The 18,995-nt window shown below is 43.4% G+C and overlaps 1 protein-coding gene across 1 annotated transcript in view; it reads right to left on the bottom strand.

Annotated features, from left to right (window-relative positions):
- Window positions 1–18,995, bottom strand: part of wdr70 (WD repeat domain 70) — a 35,451-nt gene that overhangs the window by 13,043 nt on the left and 3,413 nt on the right. The window contains exons 8-10 of the mRNA XM_076757914.1: window positions 17,829–17,982; window positions 13,990–14,066; window positions 7,652–7,826 (exon numbers count right to left, since the gene is read on the bottom strand). Of these exons, the coding sequence (XP_076614029.1) occupies window positions 7,652–7,826; window positions 13,990–14,066; window positions 17,829–17,982 (406 nt within the window). The remainder of the gene's footprint in view (window positions 1–7,651; window positions 7,827–13,989; window positions 14,067–17,828; window positions 17,983–18,995) is intronic.

The following is an 18,995-nucleotide window of genomic DNA, read 5'->3' as shown; positions in this document are numbered from 1 at the left end:
TTTACCTCATCAGCGTCATTGATTTTTGTAAATATATGCTTATTCTGTTGATATTTATCACAGAAAAGGACACTGCAGAGACAGGAAAAACCTCTGGTAGATGTAATTGATCGTTACGTACAGAACAATATGAATAAATAGTGCAGGCCTGGCTCTGTCTGCCTTTTCCATAAACACGCTGCCTTGGTCATCACTGCTCATGGATATTAAAAAGAGTTCTTCTAATCTCCTGATGTACTACAGTATCAAACTGTCAATGCTCTGCTTCAGCAGCAGATGTTTCAGTTGGTCACTGCAGTAACAAAAGGACCTTTTCATTCTGTGTCTTCAAAACAACACACGGTTTCCATTTCCTCCGAGAACACCGTACTATATGTGTAACTATGGAGCCCACTACACCTTATGAAATACTGGCAACTTAACACATCGTACTAACCGTACTCTTTAACAAGACTGCAGACCACAGAGGTTTACCTTGGCAAGCTTGGGCGCCTGCCTGGCAGAAGGTATTTTGAGTTTTTCTTTGCTCCTACCTGAAATAGTATTGGAGTATTCCTACAGCATACAGTTCACCAGCCAGTAACACACATCAGACACCATTTCAGCTGCAGCCGTGGGCTAACTTCGCCCTTTTGACTCTGTCTCACTCCCATCCTTAGTGTGTAAACTACCATTTTTTAGCAGGAGGTGTTACAAACTAGGGGTGTGGAGTTTGAAACACATGGGCATGAAGTCTACTTAGTTGAATTATTTATTGATCTGAAAAGGAAAGAAAATGAATCTGCAATTATTTTGATAATCAAAATCACCTTTCCAACAAAAATGTCCCACATTCAAGCTTCTCAAATGTGATTTGATTTGTCTTATGTGATAGTAAACTAACTGTCTTTGAGAAACAAGAAATTTTACAAAGTCACCTTGGATTTTAGGAAAGTTACAGGGAATTGTTTGTTATTTTCAGACATTTTACGGACCAAATGTTTAATTGATTAATTGAGAAAATAATCTGCAGATAAACTGAAAATGGAAACAATCCTTAGTTGAAGGCCTACATATGGGCATATATAATTCAACAGAGACAGTGCATATACAGCATAAGACATAGCTGCGTACAGTGGAAAAAGGCAGTCAGCACCCTGAATATTAGAGCCTCGCAGGCAAAGTTTCCACCGTCAAGGTCTTCGTCAGGCTAATCATGTGTTTAATTCTGCCCTTGTAACTATTTCCTCGGCATGTTGCTGTATATGAGAATGTGATCTTACTCAACTTGGCTGTGATGATCAGCATGTAACACTGAAAACCAAGTCAGCTAAGTGACATTTCAGCCGAGGGTCATTGTACGCGGTCGAGAACAGACTGGAATCTCACCTTTGTAGTTGAAACAATGAGTTGTTGTAAGAGTTTTAGGAGAACAGGGAGTGCTGGTGGCATTTTAGGGACATTTTGGAAACCATGACATTTTTCTACCCCAATTAAAAAGTCATCCAAAATATTCCTAATTAATCCCAGCCACTGCGGGCCTGGCCCCCTCTTGCAAACAGAAGCATTTTTACTTCTCCTCTGAACAGCTGTATCCAAGATGGCCAGCCATTCCATGTACTTTTTCAGTGGTGTACTACTGTACTGCAGTGTATGTGTGTGTGTGCCAAGGTCTGCAGCTCCAGGCTGGAAATAACCCAGTGCAACAACCTCCCGCCCCCCCCACCACCACCTCCACCCCCACCCCAAAACACACAATTCTCTCTATCTTCCTCACACATACACACAAAGGAACAGCAAGAAGGAAAGCTCTCTGAAAGAACACGGCCACTCAAAATGTGGACAATGGACAGAAGTGGAAAAGGAGATAACCAATAAATAAATACAGTGATGTTAAAACTCATGTTACTCTGGATAACCTTGAGTTTTTACTCTAGATTTTACATTTATGGATGCAGCTAGTTATTATTTTCCAGTTAATTGTTTACTGATAAATGACTTGAACACCTTACTGATTATCAAAATTGCTGCCAATTCATTTTCTGTCAGTGAACAAGTCAACCAATTGTTTCGACCCTAATTGCACTGCCGTCTTGCCTGTGCCTTCCCTCGGCTTCCTCCCACCTTTACTTCCCAGTGCCTCAGTCTTACCTGGACTCAGTGCAGCCAGATTACAGAGATCGATCATTAAAAGACAGCGGTGAAGCAATAGTCTGGGAAGTAGGCTTGCTAACACTCAAACAAACATAGCCTTGGTTTATACAGCGACATTTTCATTAATTCTAAACGGAATGCAAATAAATCAGTGAAAAGGGAATTGCAGCAATACAGGCTTTTGACTTGGGACGCTGGATAAGGAATTTGAAGTGAGCACAGAGTGTGGAAGACAGATAAGATAGAGAAGTGCTGGCAAAGAGAGAGTGGAGCGTGAGGTGAATGAGTGATGTGATACAAGTAGGAAACGAGGCCATACTTCACTTCCAAAGTAAATGGAGGGAAGTTATTAACTTGGACGAGACAGATAACACTGTTACCTTGAACTGTAGATAACGACGACTCCACTTTTTCAGGCCTTGGACGTTTAGCGTCTGTCGTCTCTCAGGGGTAATTTTCTGCCTCCCATCATCATTTTACTCACATATTACCTTTGACTCAAATCCATTCCCTCCGTTTGTTATCTCGGATTATCTAGCCATTCTTTTATGTGCTGCATTGAAATTGACTTGGTTGAGAAATAAAAGTCAAGAGGTCAATTTGATAAAAAAAAAACCCCCGTCATTTTCTAATTTAACAGTAGACGTGGAACAGCTTGGCTATCTCTGGCCTACTAAACAGTTGCTAAAGCATAGAGTTTAAGGCTTAAACCCAGCCAAACATGTGAGTAGATAAAGATATTGGAGGCCCCATTTCAATCATGCAATCAACTGCTGTGTCATGTGCACATGGACAATGGGCACGTCTCCAAACATATTTCCATTCATAATGAGCTCAGTGGACTATGAACTGGAGGGCATGCTAATGAACCGTTTTCTTGTAATTATCTTGTCTTCTGAACTGTTGCATGAAGCTCAATGGCACATCATAAAAAAGGGGTCTTGCGGAGAGGACAGTCTGGTTGTTTGTGAGGTGCAGGCTTGCAGGAAGAGAGCATATGGCACCGAACATGTAGATCTTACACCGTAAATATGTTGCGAGGAGAAGGTGATGAAATCTGCTTCGCGTAATTCCAGAGACAATCGCAGAGATGCGACCTCAAAGGAATGTTTTCCACTATAGCCGCAGGTTTTTTCAGGTCAACATGTACGAAAAGTTATGAGCTCTTGTTCGGCCTGTGATGAATCACTCCACAAAGTTTTTTTTTCTTTTTTTCTCTTTTTTCATCTGACGTCTTTCTAAGATTAACTCCATCTGCTGTTTGTACATGCTGTGTTTGAACCCCCTTTTATGTTGTACTGTTATGTTATATTGTTTTCAGTGAGATGAAAAGAAGCACATTCTGCATGTCCATTTACACACACATTTAAAAATAAAATTCTCTCATCCTGCCAGAGAAACAGGTGGAATGAGGAGAAAGACAAGTCCAACTCTGGAGTGAATTATGAAGAGGAACGCAGAGACAAGTACGCTAAATGGGTCAGTCAAACATGTTGTAGCCTCAGAAAATACAAAGCGGGAAATAGTAAGAATGATTTCACTTTCTTAAACTTGATTAATAATCTCTATCCTTCAGTCAAAGTAGGGCCTTCAGTACGTAGCTTGTGGTTAATCGAGCTGCTTGTTGCAAACATACACCCGCTCCAGCTATTTCTAGATCATTTACTGCTGTTGTGAAAGCTTGAGTGTTTATTTACTATCCTGATGTTGGCTGGCATTGGTAGATGCCGTGGTGTTTGCTTCCTGTGATAATCTACACAGCCGGTTTGTGAAACCAGATTCTCATACACTGTTTGAAACTTCTTGCACGCCTTGTGACATCCTCTGTAAACTGTGCCCTTCTCCCCGGCCTAAACAGGCGTCGGGATAAATTGTCACGGTTTTACTCAGCACGCCAATGTGAGTATTTTTCTACACAGTTATGCTTAAATACCATTCATACAAGACTGTGTATACATGCAGTACATGCACATGGGCACACACACGGAGCCCTAATACACATGTACTCCCGTTCGGCAGCAGGAGTTGATAAATAGCTGAAGGAACACAGCATTGGGTTTCATCGTCGGCAGACTATGATAACAATCTACCACAGGGCCAACTGTTCCCAACCACACTATCTGAGTATCATTATATAAATACTGCGAAGCTCTGCCTTTCCCAGCCGCCATACTTTTACAACCGCACACCTGAAAGACTTACTGATGCCCACTGTGCAGCCAGTTGTAACATCTCACTCTGACCCCTGCTACTTTGTGTGGATCGAGTGGCCAAACCGCACAAGTCCTGAACAGCTGCTCTGATCTTTCATGGAAATCAACAAGTGGTGATGGTGAAGCCGTGTGTGTGTGTGTGTGTGTGTTGGAGGATCACGCTGTAGTGAGTGTCCACATTATATGAAAGTGCGTTCCATTAAAGTAACTGTACTCTTCTAGGTCTCAGCTGCAGACCTTTTCAGGTCTTTGTTCAGGGTTAAAACATGGACACTGAAAGCTGTAGCATTCACTTGATAAAAAGCACATTTTGAAGGTTATTTAGTGACTGTCACCGCATGTAAAAAGGGTTAAAGGAGAGAAGATCAGGCTGCGGGGCCATGACAGAAATCATGGACAATGGAGGCTGTGCGACTGCGGTCCAGTATAAATGTTTACTATCAGACTGTCTTTAGATAGCCTGGTGGACTGGTCTGGTTTCATTTAAAAAGCTTCCATGAAGATATGTTCATGGCGGGGGCCGTGCACGTTCTCGAGCCAGTTATCAGATCCTAGACAGTTTTCTAAACATTTTCATTGGACTTTAAGAAGTTTTGCTGTGATTGTCTGTTCTAATATTCCACAGCCCCCATCTTTAATAACCCACAGTTACTACTGTAGTTTATAGTGATACTGTGCAGAGTCGCATTACTGTGTTGACGGTCCTCACTGTGAATTATGAGCTGGCCAGCACTGCCGGTTAATTTATGCTGGTGTCAATAAATTGTGTCTAACTAGAATAAAAATAGGGTGTTGAGTGGAGATAAAGAAGAAGACAGGCTGAAGGCAAGAATTACAAAGGATGACAAATGAAGAAACTTTAAAATTAATTTCTGGATTAATTTAGAACTTCTTGGGGAACGCTGGTTTCTCTCATAATTTAAGGCAGGATCACAGTGACAACACCAACAAATGCAGAAAACTCCTTTTCTGCAAGTTTTCAGGTCTTTTTACGATAACATGTCTCAACTGAGTAGTTCATCAAAACCACCTCTTTTGGGGTCCTGCTTTGAAGTCTGGAAACATCTGAGTCCGCCAATGACATCATAACATTCCCCAGGTCTCTGCGGAAATGTTTTTGAGCGAAGGCCTGCACCCCTCAATGCATAAACTTCCACAGAGTGCACATTACCTGGCAACCATTTAAATGCAGCCTTGTAATTCTGGCACCGACCCCTCTGGTCAGAGAGTGAGCATGCAATCACTCTCTGTGGCAGTCCACTAGAAGAGACCTACTTGACTCGCCATCATAGGATCAATCAACTCATGATAGGGTTCAAGAGCACGATGTGTCATCCTCAATAGCTTCTCTTCAGGCTGAGCTCTAGATCAAGGTCATGTAACATGATTGATCATGATTGATCTGCCTGCATATTCTGGCCATGAGTAATAGTAGTGATACAAAAGGAGATAGGCTTCCTTTGAGTTGGGGAGAGAGCGGCAATAAAAGCATCGGGAGGTCAACTCCTTTTTAGGCTTGTGGCTGAATTGGAGTCAGCAGCACAGGTTGCTGATTAGGGCAGAGGGCACCAGCTAAATTCTTGAGCCATTCAGACAGGACAGGCTCCAGTGGTCAGGCAACAGACATGACTATTGTAAGCTGCTATGGGACGCAGGGTAAATATTTAGCTTGGAGAAAGAGGGGTAATAAATTTGGAGAGCTTTAACCCAATCACTCGCAGCCTGCTGCTATGAGCAGCACAGGGATGGGATGATGGGCGAGTGGAGGAGAAGTGGGAGTTCATACAACATGGAAGCACAAACGCTCCTTCATTAGACAAGTACGTATAGAGGAAAACAAATCCTCCATCTAACGCCTTTTTTTGTGTGATTACAAAGTTGTCTGTCGGAATAATTATCATGTACCCTACTTCCCATTTGACTAATCTGGATAAGCTCCTCTGTTCAATCAAGCTGTTCCAACTCACTAACTACAGCTTAATTGTCCCTGTCACTATTCTCTTATGAAATAATAGAAGCATTCAACCTTGTCCACACATGGCGCTGGACAGATGAAAGGATATGAAGTGGAACAAAAGAATTAGAGTAGAAATGTGCCAAAACAATGAAGGAAGAAAAACAACTAGATGTCTCATACCGGATACTGATCGTCTGAGGTGTTAAGTAATATCTGTGTGAAGTCCTCCATCAATTTATTTTCTAAAGAGAAATGTGGGTTTATAGTGTGTTTTAGGACTCCCAGGTGAGTGACTACAAAGTATTTCTCACACTGTGAGGAAGCAACTTGTGAAACCATGTCTGCAAAAGGGGCTGCCATATCGTAAGAGAACACCAAACTGGGATGATGCCCGAAATATGTCATCTTTGAAAATAATCCCTCTCAAACAGAAACACACTGCTCTCCTTTCTTTTTTCCTCTTCCCATCTGTTTCATGGAGGTGAATTCAGTATGTGAACCAGCAGGCGAGCCGTAAGGCGCCAAACCCACTGTCACTGATCTAACCAGAGATGTGTCGCTGTGACAGCCATCAAGAAGACAGTCTCATGGAAGGACATGCAGGTATGGGTTAACGTGCAACCATCAGCAATCAAACATTCAAAAGACCCAAAAGATCTACTTGATGAAAGATGGAGATGCATTCTCCAGCCCTGAATGGAAGTCATTTTTCTGCCGATTTGTCGAATAACTCGAGTGAAAACAGCCAAATAAGTGAGAGCAATGCTACTTGAGAGCCAAGATCAGCTATTACCTCAACCATGTGAATCTTGAAGAATGGAGTGAACACTTTGATCACTTAATTGCCAAATTAACTAATAGTGGAAAATGTAGAGCGGGAAATTGTGATTGGGCCCCCCAGTAACATTCAGGTAATTCAACTCAATCATAATAAGTCTGTTAATTCAGTTACATAATCAGCTATTTTGAGTCATTCTAGTGGCATGTTGATGTTAGCATTTAGCTCAAAGCAGCGCTGTGTCTGAGTACAGCCTCACAGAGCCTCTAACATGGCCGTAGACTCCTCTTTTGCCAGAGTTTGGATTGAATGTGAGACTCTGGCCCAAGCTCACTGCTATGTAATATTATTCTCAACTACCCCCAGTTTGGACAAATGCATTTTAAAGCGGGGCATTTTGAATTCTGGTCAGTGTTGGTCAGTGACTTGTTGAACTCTGACCTCTCTGCCCTGTGACCGGATGACCCGTGTCTCATGACTCTGCACCCGAGGCCATAACTAAACAGATATCCTGTGTTTACACGGTGCTGCACATTGTGGTGGTTGGTATGTGTGTGCTTCGAGACTCACGCTGAGGTTCCTGTCCCAGATCTGGATGGTGCCATCCTGGCAGCCTGCTGCAATGAGCTTCCCGTCACGGCTGTAGGTGCAGCATGTGGGGATGACCTTTTTCCCCTGGAAGGAGCGCGGTTTGAACACAGACTTGTGCTTCTTCTCCGAGTTCAGATCCCATGTGCGCACAGTGCTGTGAACAGACAGAAAATGTAATTCATCCTCAACCATTATGAATCGCTCATAAAATATCCATCCCTAAAAACATATTTTGTCATCAACACCATCCACCACCGTAGTAAATCAGAGTTGTATTGAGATACAGTTTGCTCCAGCCGGTCTCATGAACATCAGGCAGCTTCAGTACGTGGTGCAGGGCGAGGGGTTAGCAAACGGCAAAACAGTAGATCAGTCTGACAGGCATGTCCGAAGCCTCCATGAAATCCTTCAACATGTTACACAACCTGGACCACTGAGATGGAGGAATTCAAATACAGACTTTTTACACATTATATGTGCAAATAGGGAGGTTTTTTCCAAAATGTCACACAGTTTAAGATCCCTGATGGTTACAGGTTTATATTTCACACTGAACACACACTGATAATAATAGCACACTTAATGTATCCATAAAACCACTAAAGTGTGTGTGTATATATTTTATTCTTTTACTACAGCTGAAACTTTAGTATCAACATTCAAATGATCAATCATTCTTTGCAGTTCGCCTTCATGTGATTTTATTATCTGTTAGAATAAGAAAAAAGGAGGAGATTCCTCAATAAAGCCCTTGGAGAAAGCGGATTATTTAGGCAAGCCAAAGTAATTGTCACAGTATTTCCGCCGACTAGAGTGGACGATGATCTGAGAAAACCAAGTTGTTTAGATTAAAACAAGGTGGAACATTTCACCTTTGACCCCAGTTGGCAGCGTTTGCTGGTCGGTGGATGTCCGAGCAGGAGATTACCTCTTTTCATTCATGCAAGTGACTTCCCGAGCCTTAAACTTACACATTTATTTACTGAACTACCCGACTACACACAAACATGTGTAGCCAACCTCTCACACACGCACACGAACTCTTATGCCAGACAGAGTGTGTCCAAATGTGTCTGTGCCCCGCTGCTTGCTTTAGTGAGCATCGTGACCTTTGGGTCACGGGGTCAGCAGAGGAGTATAAACACACAGGCAGAGCTGCTACTAACAGACAGGGAAGGATTCCTCTGTGGCCGGCGAAGTCACAGACACACACTCAACTGTGTTTGGATAAGTCTAACAATGTGATACAAATGCCAGCTGAAGACATATGGTTTGAGTGAGAACTGGCAAGGGTCAAATAAAACTCTGTTTGATGCATAGTTGTTTAAATCTGCATAAACCAAAGCTGATAATAAATCAAAAGATTTCTTGCTGGAGAATAAGACGCAAAAGCCACGTATAAAAGGAGGCTGCCCAGTGCAACCTAAAGGCGACCGCATTGTACAGTAAAGTGTTTACAAGAGCAGATATACGTGTGTGTGTGTGTGAGAGAGAGAGTGAATGAGGAAGAGTGATAGCCATGGACCGGATGACAAACTGGTCCACCTGCTGCTTCACACATACGTCTCAATTTTGTTTAAAGACTGTAGGCGTCTGTCAAGCCAAAAAGGACAACATAACCTTTCGCGTAGCACACAAAACCTGGAATGCTATTTATCGTAAGTCGCTCTTTCCAAAACATGGCAGCGCTGGCTGTCAGGGGGATAGAACAGAGAGGCTGGAGCCCACCAGTGTCGAGCCAACCATGAGCAGAGGGTGAAGACTGCACACCCTCACCTGTCAGGAGCAAGACACAGAGCAGGGCAGGGAAGGGAAAACTCTCCGCTCTAATATGTGCTACTTGTTAACGTGTAAAAACTTTCCATTGCCCATTAGAGTAACAAAGATCAAAAGAAGCAATAATAAAAATGAACTGCAGCTTCACATAATTGAAGTTGCGCCTTTTATTCCAGAGGGAAACATCTGGGGCAGTCTCAAACCTCATTCTCTCTGAGGAGGTGGTTGTTTTGGGGAACTTAAAACCAATGAAAGAGTGAGATGTCAAAATATTCACATGCGGCATGAAGAAACCACCAAAAACATTCGAGGGCAGTACCTACGCCCATTCCTCTTCCCCGCAACCCTGTTTTCCCTTCAATCAGCAGCCCCCTTTTCCCACACAAACGCTTCAGAGACAGAGAGGTGAATGTAATAAAATGAGACCCATACATCCTCAGCCATGCGTGTGCACTTTACGAGGTACCACAGTCATTCACACATCAACTGAGGAGTGACATCTCCCTAGGCCCCAGATTTTATCTGTCCGGTTATAGGCCAACTGGGGGTGATGGTTGCTAGGATCACTTTCCCAGATGATGAGATAAGAAAGAGAGACATAAGAAAGGCGTACGTCTTGTATAAGGTTGTTTGTTGGTCGAATTCCGGTGATGGAGATAGGCTGTGTTGCCCGATGACCGGTTGACTGACTAACTGGGGCTCTGTTATGAGAAAGGTGGATTAGGAGGGGAAGATGCTCAATCTTGCATCGCAGCTGAGGAAGATAAAGTGGGGAAACAACAGAAGGATTTGGGAGCAGGCGTACACACAGTGACACTCGAGCAAGGGGGAAAAAAAGAAGAAACGCTCTGGTCTAAGCACAGAGGGTACGGTGAGATACTCATTAAAGCAAATTCACAACCTTATTAGTGTGACTGCAAAGTCGAAAACAGCCTAAAAAAGGCCTTACCACACATTACAGGTACAAAACCCTTGACTCACAGTGAAAGAAGTCAAGACAGCTCTTCAGATTTAATCAAGCAATCTGGTTGATAAGATGCCTTCCCACCATGTCCCCATAAGGAAGTGACCCCATATTTATTTAAATAAAAAAAAGAAATGCGCACACTAAAGAACTAGAGGTTACTGTCAGTCAAAACATCAGCCATGACTAAATTGAACAAGAAGGATAAATGCGTTCCTTGAAGGTATGCCATGTGCGTTCTTGGGCAGGATATGGAACACTTGCAGTGTAAGGCGGCCAGCAGTTGGGGACGAGCTGGACTGTGGATGAACCTGATGTGGTTAAACTATGTGAACTGCCCCAACATGCTCACACACACACTATATGATGTCTGTCCTCGCTCTTCATCCCTGCTCTGTCACGCAGATCACACTAAGTAACACGGTCGTAATGCCCCTTCCCCTCAAAAAATCCAAAGTAAGCTACACTGACTGCAGCGTTTATCCAAACAGCAGATCTTGAATCGGCTCTGTGTGACTTTCTATTTTTGTGGATGCTCTCCAAAGATAATTACTTAGCATGTCACATTCATCACATCATGTGTTTGTTTTGAGCACAGGACAAAGACAAATCGTTTGTTTCTGTGCAGAAAAAGGGCCTTCCATGTTCTCCTCTGGGTCTCCTTGCATACAGCTACACATCCAAATCCAGCTGCAGCCCTGACAGCAGGCCAGCACAAAGGGAATCCCTGGCATTCAAACCTCCTGGAAACATTCCTCAAATTGTGTGTATTTGTGTGTGCACATGCTCAAGTGTGTCTCAAGACTCAACAGAAGTAACATGTGGTCCCAATTAGAAAGTCGCCATTTGTCCTATCCTCTGCTCCACTGGCTGAAATTTCAGTCACAAAAAGAGCACAACATGAATTTTTGATCGTTCTCCTGGGGCACCATAAAATGACAAAGTAAAACCAAGAATCAGCCATGTCATGCCGCTGAAGCCACGAATGCAAAGCTTTTCACAGTCTTACAGTTTAACAGTTCGAAAGTGTGCGGCACAGTTTGTTAACTTTAACAGAATTTATTCAAGAATTTTTAAGCCACTGCTGTTTCATTACAAAAGGCTGTAGCTCACAAAAGTCCCAGCCATATTTTTAGTTTACTTCAAGTCCAATCCTGCCAAAGAAATACTTCCAAAGGGAGTAGACGCAGCACATATTGCCTTCCTTTTCTGAGAAATAAATCTGTGGTTTTCAAGCAGGTGTTCGGTCTTTCAGCAAAGACTCAGTTAAAGTGGCTCAGTGCTTAATACGCATTTGGGCCCCTTGGATCAAACATGAATAATGCTGGAAAACATTTTGCCATTTTACAATCGCACGGCTCTCAAACAGACTGACACAAGAATGTGAAATGTTGACACGTTCGCACCAGTCCGAGCAGAAGCGCTTTTCACTGACAGACTGCAGTGGCGCGGTTCTGCCGAAGCCTCCATTCAACCTTCAGTGTGCAAGGACAATCACTACCACCCTGCTGCTGCATTATTATGCTTCATCAGTACTTCCCTCTCATCCACTTCCTCTCAGGGAGAAAAAGTCTGGGTAAATGAAATCATCCAAGGAGCTGGGGGGGCAGTTCTTATGAATGAGATTCCATACAACCAGGTGGGGCCTTTAATTAAGGAGCTGGGCGGTCCACTGATCATGCTTAATAACCTTTTCACATAAACACAACAAAGACTCGCCAACTAGGCTGATGCAGGAAGAAAGGCAGCAAACCAAGGTGTTGGTCTGATGTTTGAGCTGATAAAGCCAGTAGCAGACACCCACTGGTACTATTGGCCAACTGCTGGTCCGTTCTTAAGAGGCCCGCTGACTACAGTATGGCCTCTGCAGACTTCAAAGGATGGCACTGAAGTTGAGGGAACAGCACATATCATGAGGTGGTGAGGGACAAAGAGGGGGAAGAAACAGTTTGATGGTCCCTCCATAAAAACAAGCATTACTCATGGAGCTAAAAGATGAGAGAGAGGTAACTGCTAAACAGCTAAATGTTAAGCTGCAGCAGCTCTGCTCTGAGGTGCTCAAGTCGTCCTCTCAAAGATGCTAAAACTAACTACGCCAAGAAAAAGTAAAACTTGCTAAATGAAAATTTAAGATGAGAACAGAAAAAAGGTGACCTGTATATTTGGCACCTGTTTAACCCCTCGTGGCTACATCCTGTTTGCTCTGGAGGAAGGACGGGGACTTGATTGAAGAAATGGGATTTTTGAGGGGTCGTAGTTAACCGCGAAAGTCAAGTCCAGGTCTTAATCACCAAGCAGGCCCTTCACATTACAAATGTGATGCTAAGTAACAGTGCAATAGGAGAGATTTGGCATGGGGTTAGACGGACATCTTTTGCCTGTAAATCACCACAGGCAGTCCCTCCCTCTCCTTCCTCTCTTGGTCGATGCCTCTTTCCACCTCTCAGGTTGCTGCGCCGACCTGCTCTGCTGCTGTGAACCCTCCCCACATGCAGCTGCTCTGCCTGTGAATGGTTCCCTGTGCGCTCCTCTCTGCTGTTCTCCTGCGAGCTGGCCAGGGGCAACACCCAGTGCTAACGTGCCAGGGGAGGATTTCCAGAGCCTCAATGAGAGCTAAATAAACCGGCCTACACATCTGGGAGAGCAGTAACACCAGTAAACACTGGGCCACAGGCTGCCCACAAAGCCGAGCCCTTGTTTCCACTTAATGATGATAGCCCTGGGTTTCTGCACTGCTGCCTGTCACACTCACTTAGACTCATCACTGTGGTCTCACTCAGTCACCCGTATTCACTCACACCTGTACACAGGGCAAAGGGTTACAGCTTCTGCAGTCATACAGGACTAGAGCTGCTTTTCAGGAGGCAAAAGAGTGCTCATGCTCTGCTTTCTGAAGCAGGAAAAGATTAGAAAATGTGTGTGTGACGCCTCCTTATCTCCAGCAGTGTTTCTCTGGTCCAAATCACTGCATGCAAATAAAAAGGGCTGCATTTGGACTGCATCCAGAATAAAATGTGCCATGTGTCAATGCACAGCTGTGAGGCCAAGCTACACTTTCCAGAGGCATAATCTGGACTAGAGGACTCCCTGCTGGTGACAGAGGACATGAGAGCAAAGAAAAGAAAGAAACCTCGCCTTGGACATGACATACACAAGTTAGCCTGCCAGTGAGGATGATTCTGAATAAAAGTTGGAAACATAATATTCAGGAGGTGTTTCTATGTTAGAATTAAACATGTAACACGCCAAAGGATTTTCACCTGAGGAGCTAAATTTTGTTTTTGGATGTCACTGTGCACTAGACCATTTAAACATGTTTTCCTACACATTTTAGTAGGTCCTATGGAATAATGAACCTAAATTAGCAAAATGAATTAGTTACAATCAGAAAAAGGAAACAGAGATGACACAGACCTGTAGTAACAATGACACATTCAAATACTGGTAAATACAAGTCCATGTTTGATATGCTCCTGCATTTAGTGGCTGTACTGATGACAGCTTCTCCTTCTGAAAAGGTATTGAATAAGTAATAGACTCCATGACATTGCAGAGCTCACACTTGTTTAAAACTCACCCGTCATTGGAGCAGGTCATGAACTCTTCTTTAATCTTGGGATGCCAGCAGCCACAATTCAGCATTGCTGTGTGGCCCTGAAAAGAGCAGAAAGTGAAAATTAACAACTGCACACCTTTAACAGGCGCAAAGCTACTGCTGGTCAGATCTTGTGGCTAGCTTCCAGTCACACTGAGGGGCATCATATGTGACTCATATGGTTTACTTACATGGCAACACAGACACAAAGGGCTGCCATTTACCCCCATTTTCTTTAGAGACCCACTGTCATAGTTACAGCCAGCAAGAGCTGGTGGAAACATAAAAGGGGAAATGTCGCCAGGAGGAACCAGTGAAGGTGGATTCAGGAAGACGTATTTTGGAGTCTTACAGAACACAAATTATGTGCAAAGACAGCTGTTGTTACTCATTGTTAAATCTTGTGCCAAAACCGTAGCACAAAAGGTTCCCAGTTAATTATTTCAAGGGGGCTTTTACCTGTTTGTGACGATGTATTTTCAGAGCTGTGTGGTGTGAGGTGCTTGGCAGCTCAAGGCCTGAACCCACAGAGACTCAGCTGTCTACTACATAAACCAAAGCTGCCAAAGTTGGGCTGTACAGAATAGCTTCAAAGCTTCATCCATACTGCTGACATTTGAATTAGACATCAATATTGAAATGTATATCACAGGGCTTTGTAGAGTCTCATGTGGGGAGGACCGGGCAGAGCAGAGGGACGTACGCACAGCTGCTTAGAGCCGGGGAGCTCAGGAGGAGAGAGCCGGAGGCAGACTGGAGTTTCTGCTGTGATCCGGAGCCGTTTACCCATGGGAGGAGAGCCCAGAATTTACTTTTAAATTAAAATTAATTTATCCAGTTCAACCTGCGGCAGTGAGCTGTGGAGGTGCCGAACTGGACCGTATGCTAAAAAGTCTCTTTGTTGACTGGTTACTGGAGAGGAGATGTACTTTCCTTCATAAACATACAGAGAGGAGAGAGGGAAAAGAAAAGAGGCTGGAAGGAAATAACTGAAAGAACCAGAGTTTGATGAGTGCTGAGTTCAGTCAGAGGCTGCACTGAAAACAAACACACACACGGCTTCATTTGAAAACCGCAATAGAAGCTTTGAATGTAAAAAAAAAAAAAAGGAAGATGAAAAAGACATTTGGTACAGCCCTACCTGGGAGGCATAATTATGTTGCCCAATCTGGCTGCACCTTAAAGGGCTCTCCCTCGAGGACAGGATCTTTTTGTAACCTCGACTTTTGGCCTTCCTCGACACGGGCCTTACAACTGAGCCAGTGAACTTTGAAACAGTGCAGCAGGCTGTGTCACAGCTTCAAACAGCGAGCTCCAAGAAGAGTCACTTTTAGACATTTCCTCTGTTGGAGTAGTCCTGTGGAGAATTACTCATAACAAATGACTTCAAAGAGGGATAGTCCAGAAGGAGGCCTCCCCCACCACCAGGTCAGAGAGGAACACTTCAGCGTGCTGCTAAGAGGCTTCAGACATGACATAACGCTATATGACAGGATGCTCAAAAAAGCAGAGCCCTGCATGAGCCGAAGTTGACCGAATGACATCGGTATGTGTGCATCAGGACGAGAGGCCTGCCTGTTCACTGTCACATACTTCATGCCCCACTTTAATAATCTATAAAAAGTGAACTACCAAGGTCTTGCTGTTTAACAACTAAAAAAAAAAGAGTTGTTAAATTTTATGGCAAATTACACACCGACTACACGTGGAGGTTAAAGCTCAATGGGCTATGAATGGCTGCTTCCCTGCTCTGTGCAACAACATCAAAATAAGCGGAATCACCCATCACTTGAGCTTCATGATTCCTCAACAAATCTGATTCCTCTTCCTCAACAGTTTAGGACAACCAATTGCCAATGACTAAAGAGAAACAGACTAACATTCAAAATAGCAGTAAACAAAAATAGAGCATGATAATGACAAACAGCGTCAAGAACAGAAATCTGATGATAAAAACATACTGGGGACAATACTGGCATCCCCAGTTTGTTTTCACTGTGGTTGCATTTAGCATCGGCTAAACAGGTTTGTGTATTTGTTTGGTTTAAGTTTAGGATCAGCTGATTAATCAAGTAATTGACGGACTAAAAATTGGAGCTGGCAGAAAAATTAATTGCCAACTATTTGGATTATTTAACGGGCGATTGTTGAAAGTTTGGGTCCTTTACGAAGAAAAGATGTCAAACCTTCTCTGGTTTCAGCTTCTCAGATGTGAGGATTTGCTGCTTTTCTGGCTGGCCAAAACAATCAATTAGAAAAATTTTTGAGAGGAGTTTTCACTATTTTCCTTGATTTTATGGAACTATTAAAACAAATCATATCATGCCATCCTACGGCACGTGTATATAGACCCCTCTGCACCAAACCTCCCTGCACACAGCGGGATGAGGTAGGAAGCGAGTAATTGTCTGTCAACAGAGGCAGAGCAGAAGCAAGGACTTAATTATCACATGAGACACAGCTAATCGACTGGGACTTTGTCAGCGGGCCAAAACGCATTTTCATTGAACCAAGCTCTCCCATCAGCTCCAGATGGGCCTGAGCAGGACAAGAATGTAGGACATCCAGGAAAACACTTGCAATCAATGGGCCTTCACTTGTTCAACTCATATGGATGGTATAAACCATGTCTAAATGCACTGCAGCTGCCGCAGATGTTTGGGGGCCACCAATACAGCTTCCTTAAACACAGTAAAACCCAAACATGGGCACTTAATTAGGATCCTCCTTTGTAGATGCAGGTACAAGCAAGAGATGAACCACGACAGTCCTGAAAGCATGTGGTGTTCTTGTCCCCCTGAGACTGCCTCTGGCTGGTCACACAGCACAGGCCATTATCCTCACGTACAAAAACAGACCAGCTCGTGGCTACACCTTGCTACCATTATGCATTGGCAGGATCCATCCACAGAGCAGAGGAGCAGAGCACCTAGCCTGTGTTTAGGATTAGCAGTTACTCTTAGGCACACTGCTGTTAGTGTAACAGTGAAAACATGAATACCTGTAGCATCTTTAAAGCAGGCGTAATTTATATTTTTACAGAAAATTATCACATCTGCACCTCCTGTCGGCTCTATGGGGCTTTGTATCAAGTTTCAGCTCACTGTTTAGCTGTTGGTCCACAACTTTACTGTTTTGGCTCACTCTCACCGCTCTCAAATCACGAGCAGCCACAGTGGGCAGCTGTTTTCAGGGAGAAGCTCTAAAAACTCACTGTACTCATTTGTTCAGGACCAAATGGCAGACAGACACAGTTAGCAACTAGCTGGTGAACAGAGTGGAGTATTTAGGAGCTAAAGGAGCCCAGTATTTCCCACGGGAGTTGGTAGAGCCCAAAAAAAAAAAAGCTTACAGCTGGACGTTTGACTACGGGACTGTTTGCTAACAGTTCATCATATTATGCTGATGTGTGGTGAAAGCTCTGGTGCAAAATGGTTGCAGTGGCTCAACCAGGTGGGTGCTACACATTGGTGTTGGTTGAGTGAGCTTCCCCTCTTCCACTGAAGCACTTTGAGTATCATGATAAACCACGATATTCAGTTTAGAGATCAACATGTACTTGGTATAGTGTGCACATAGTTTTCCTGTGTAATGAGGGATTATTATTGACATTTCTGGTGTATTCACTCCAGTTTTTCTACAATCATTGGCCTGTTTGCAACCTCTAACCATCTGACCACTCTGGTTTATTGCAATGTCAGATCTCAGCAATTACTTTGAATGAGTACACTATTATGACAAGCAAATGAAACAATGGCCAAAACTACAAAAATGTGACCCAAGTTGTAATAAACCCACATTTTATGTGAGTACTGCTTTACCTTGGTGTTGGCCATATCCACAATGTACTGGTCTCCCTTCATACACTCCATGACATTGAAGCCATCACGGTCCAACACCTTCGCTTGTGCATTGCCCGAAATCACCAGGATAACATCACCAGTGATGCTGTACTGCAGGGCCCTGATCTGATGGCTGAGGGGATATATATATATATACACACACACACACACACACACACAAAGAGGACATATGAGAGAAAGCAGATACTTGTAGTTTGCAATGCTGTGATACTGATAAGTTCTGATAAGGTGTCTTTGTGCCTGTTTGCAAGACATCTGCGAGCTGCGATTGTACAAGACTTCTGCACCAAAACATTGTTACATAAGAAGCCTTTAGTCCTTCAAAGGGTTCAGGGACAGAAACAAACAATAGATACATGTCGCTATAGGAACAAAACAACACAACATCTGATGTGCATCTGATAATTGGTATCTTTGATCTGTGGCACGCAACAGACACAGTTTAACTATGAAACAGAAAGAATGATAATAAACAACAAAATGCTGTTATATGCGGTTATGCTGAAATATAATAAAATATGCATAACAAAAAAAACTTCATAAGCCTATTTAGTGCTTTTCCGAGTGGGTATGTGATTTTTATGTTTTCAATTTTACACTGAATAACACACATGTTTCACAACGCACGGCAGTGAATACAATTTAAGAGACAGGAAACAGTCTGGAGCACTTAACCTGAGCGAGATGAGCAATATGAAATAGCAGTAACACAGCAGGAGGTAAATGGGGCACCAACATTTCCATACACAGAGCTAAAAGTTCCATCACTGAGTGAAAGATTGGTAAGCACCAATGCTGTTTTTAATTGGGAGGCTCTGTTTTCTTTAGAGACTCACGACTTAGCACCGAATACTCATTTTCCTCTTTGTTTTAGTATGACTGCGCTCAAAACTTGCCTTTTTGGGTCAGGAACATGGACGTCAACAGCACAGCTTTATATATGAAGCCCAGCTTGTTAGTAAACCAAACAGGCTACTGGGTCACACTGTAATCAAATTAAATGTAGCGTAAATTTCTGTTAATAAGCGGAGGCCTGCTCCAGCTCAGCCCACTGGTTCCCAAAAGCAAAAAAGAATTTGATCTTTGATGATGGCCTTGGTGAAACACAGAATAAACATGCACAGA

Source organism: Chaetodon auriga, chromosome 19 (genome assembly GCF_051107435.1).
Source record: "Chaetodon auriga isolate fChaAug3 chromosome 19, fChaAug3.hap1, whole genome shotgun sequence".
Lineage (NCBI taxonomy): Eukaryota > Metazoa > Chordata > Actinopteri > Chaetodontiformes > Chaetodontidae > Chaetodon > Chaetodon auriga.
The sequence above is the reverse complement of the archived record's forward strand: the minus strand, read 5'-3'. Positions and strand labels throughout refer to the sequence as shown.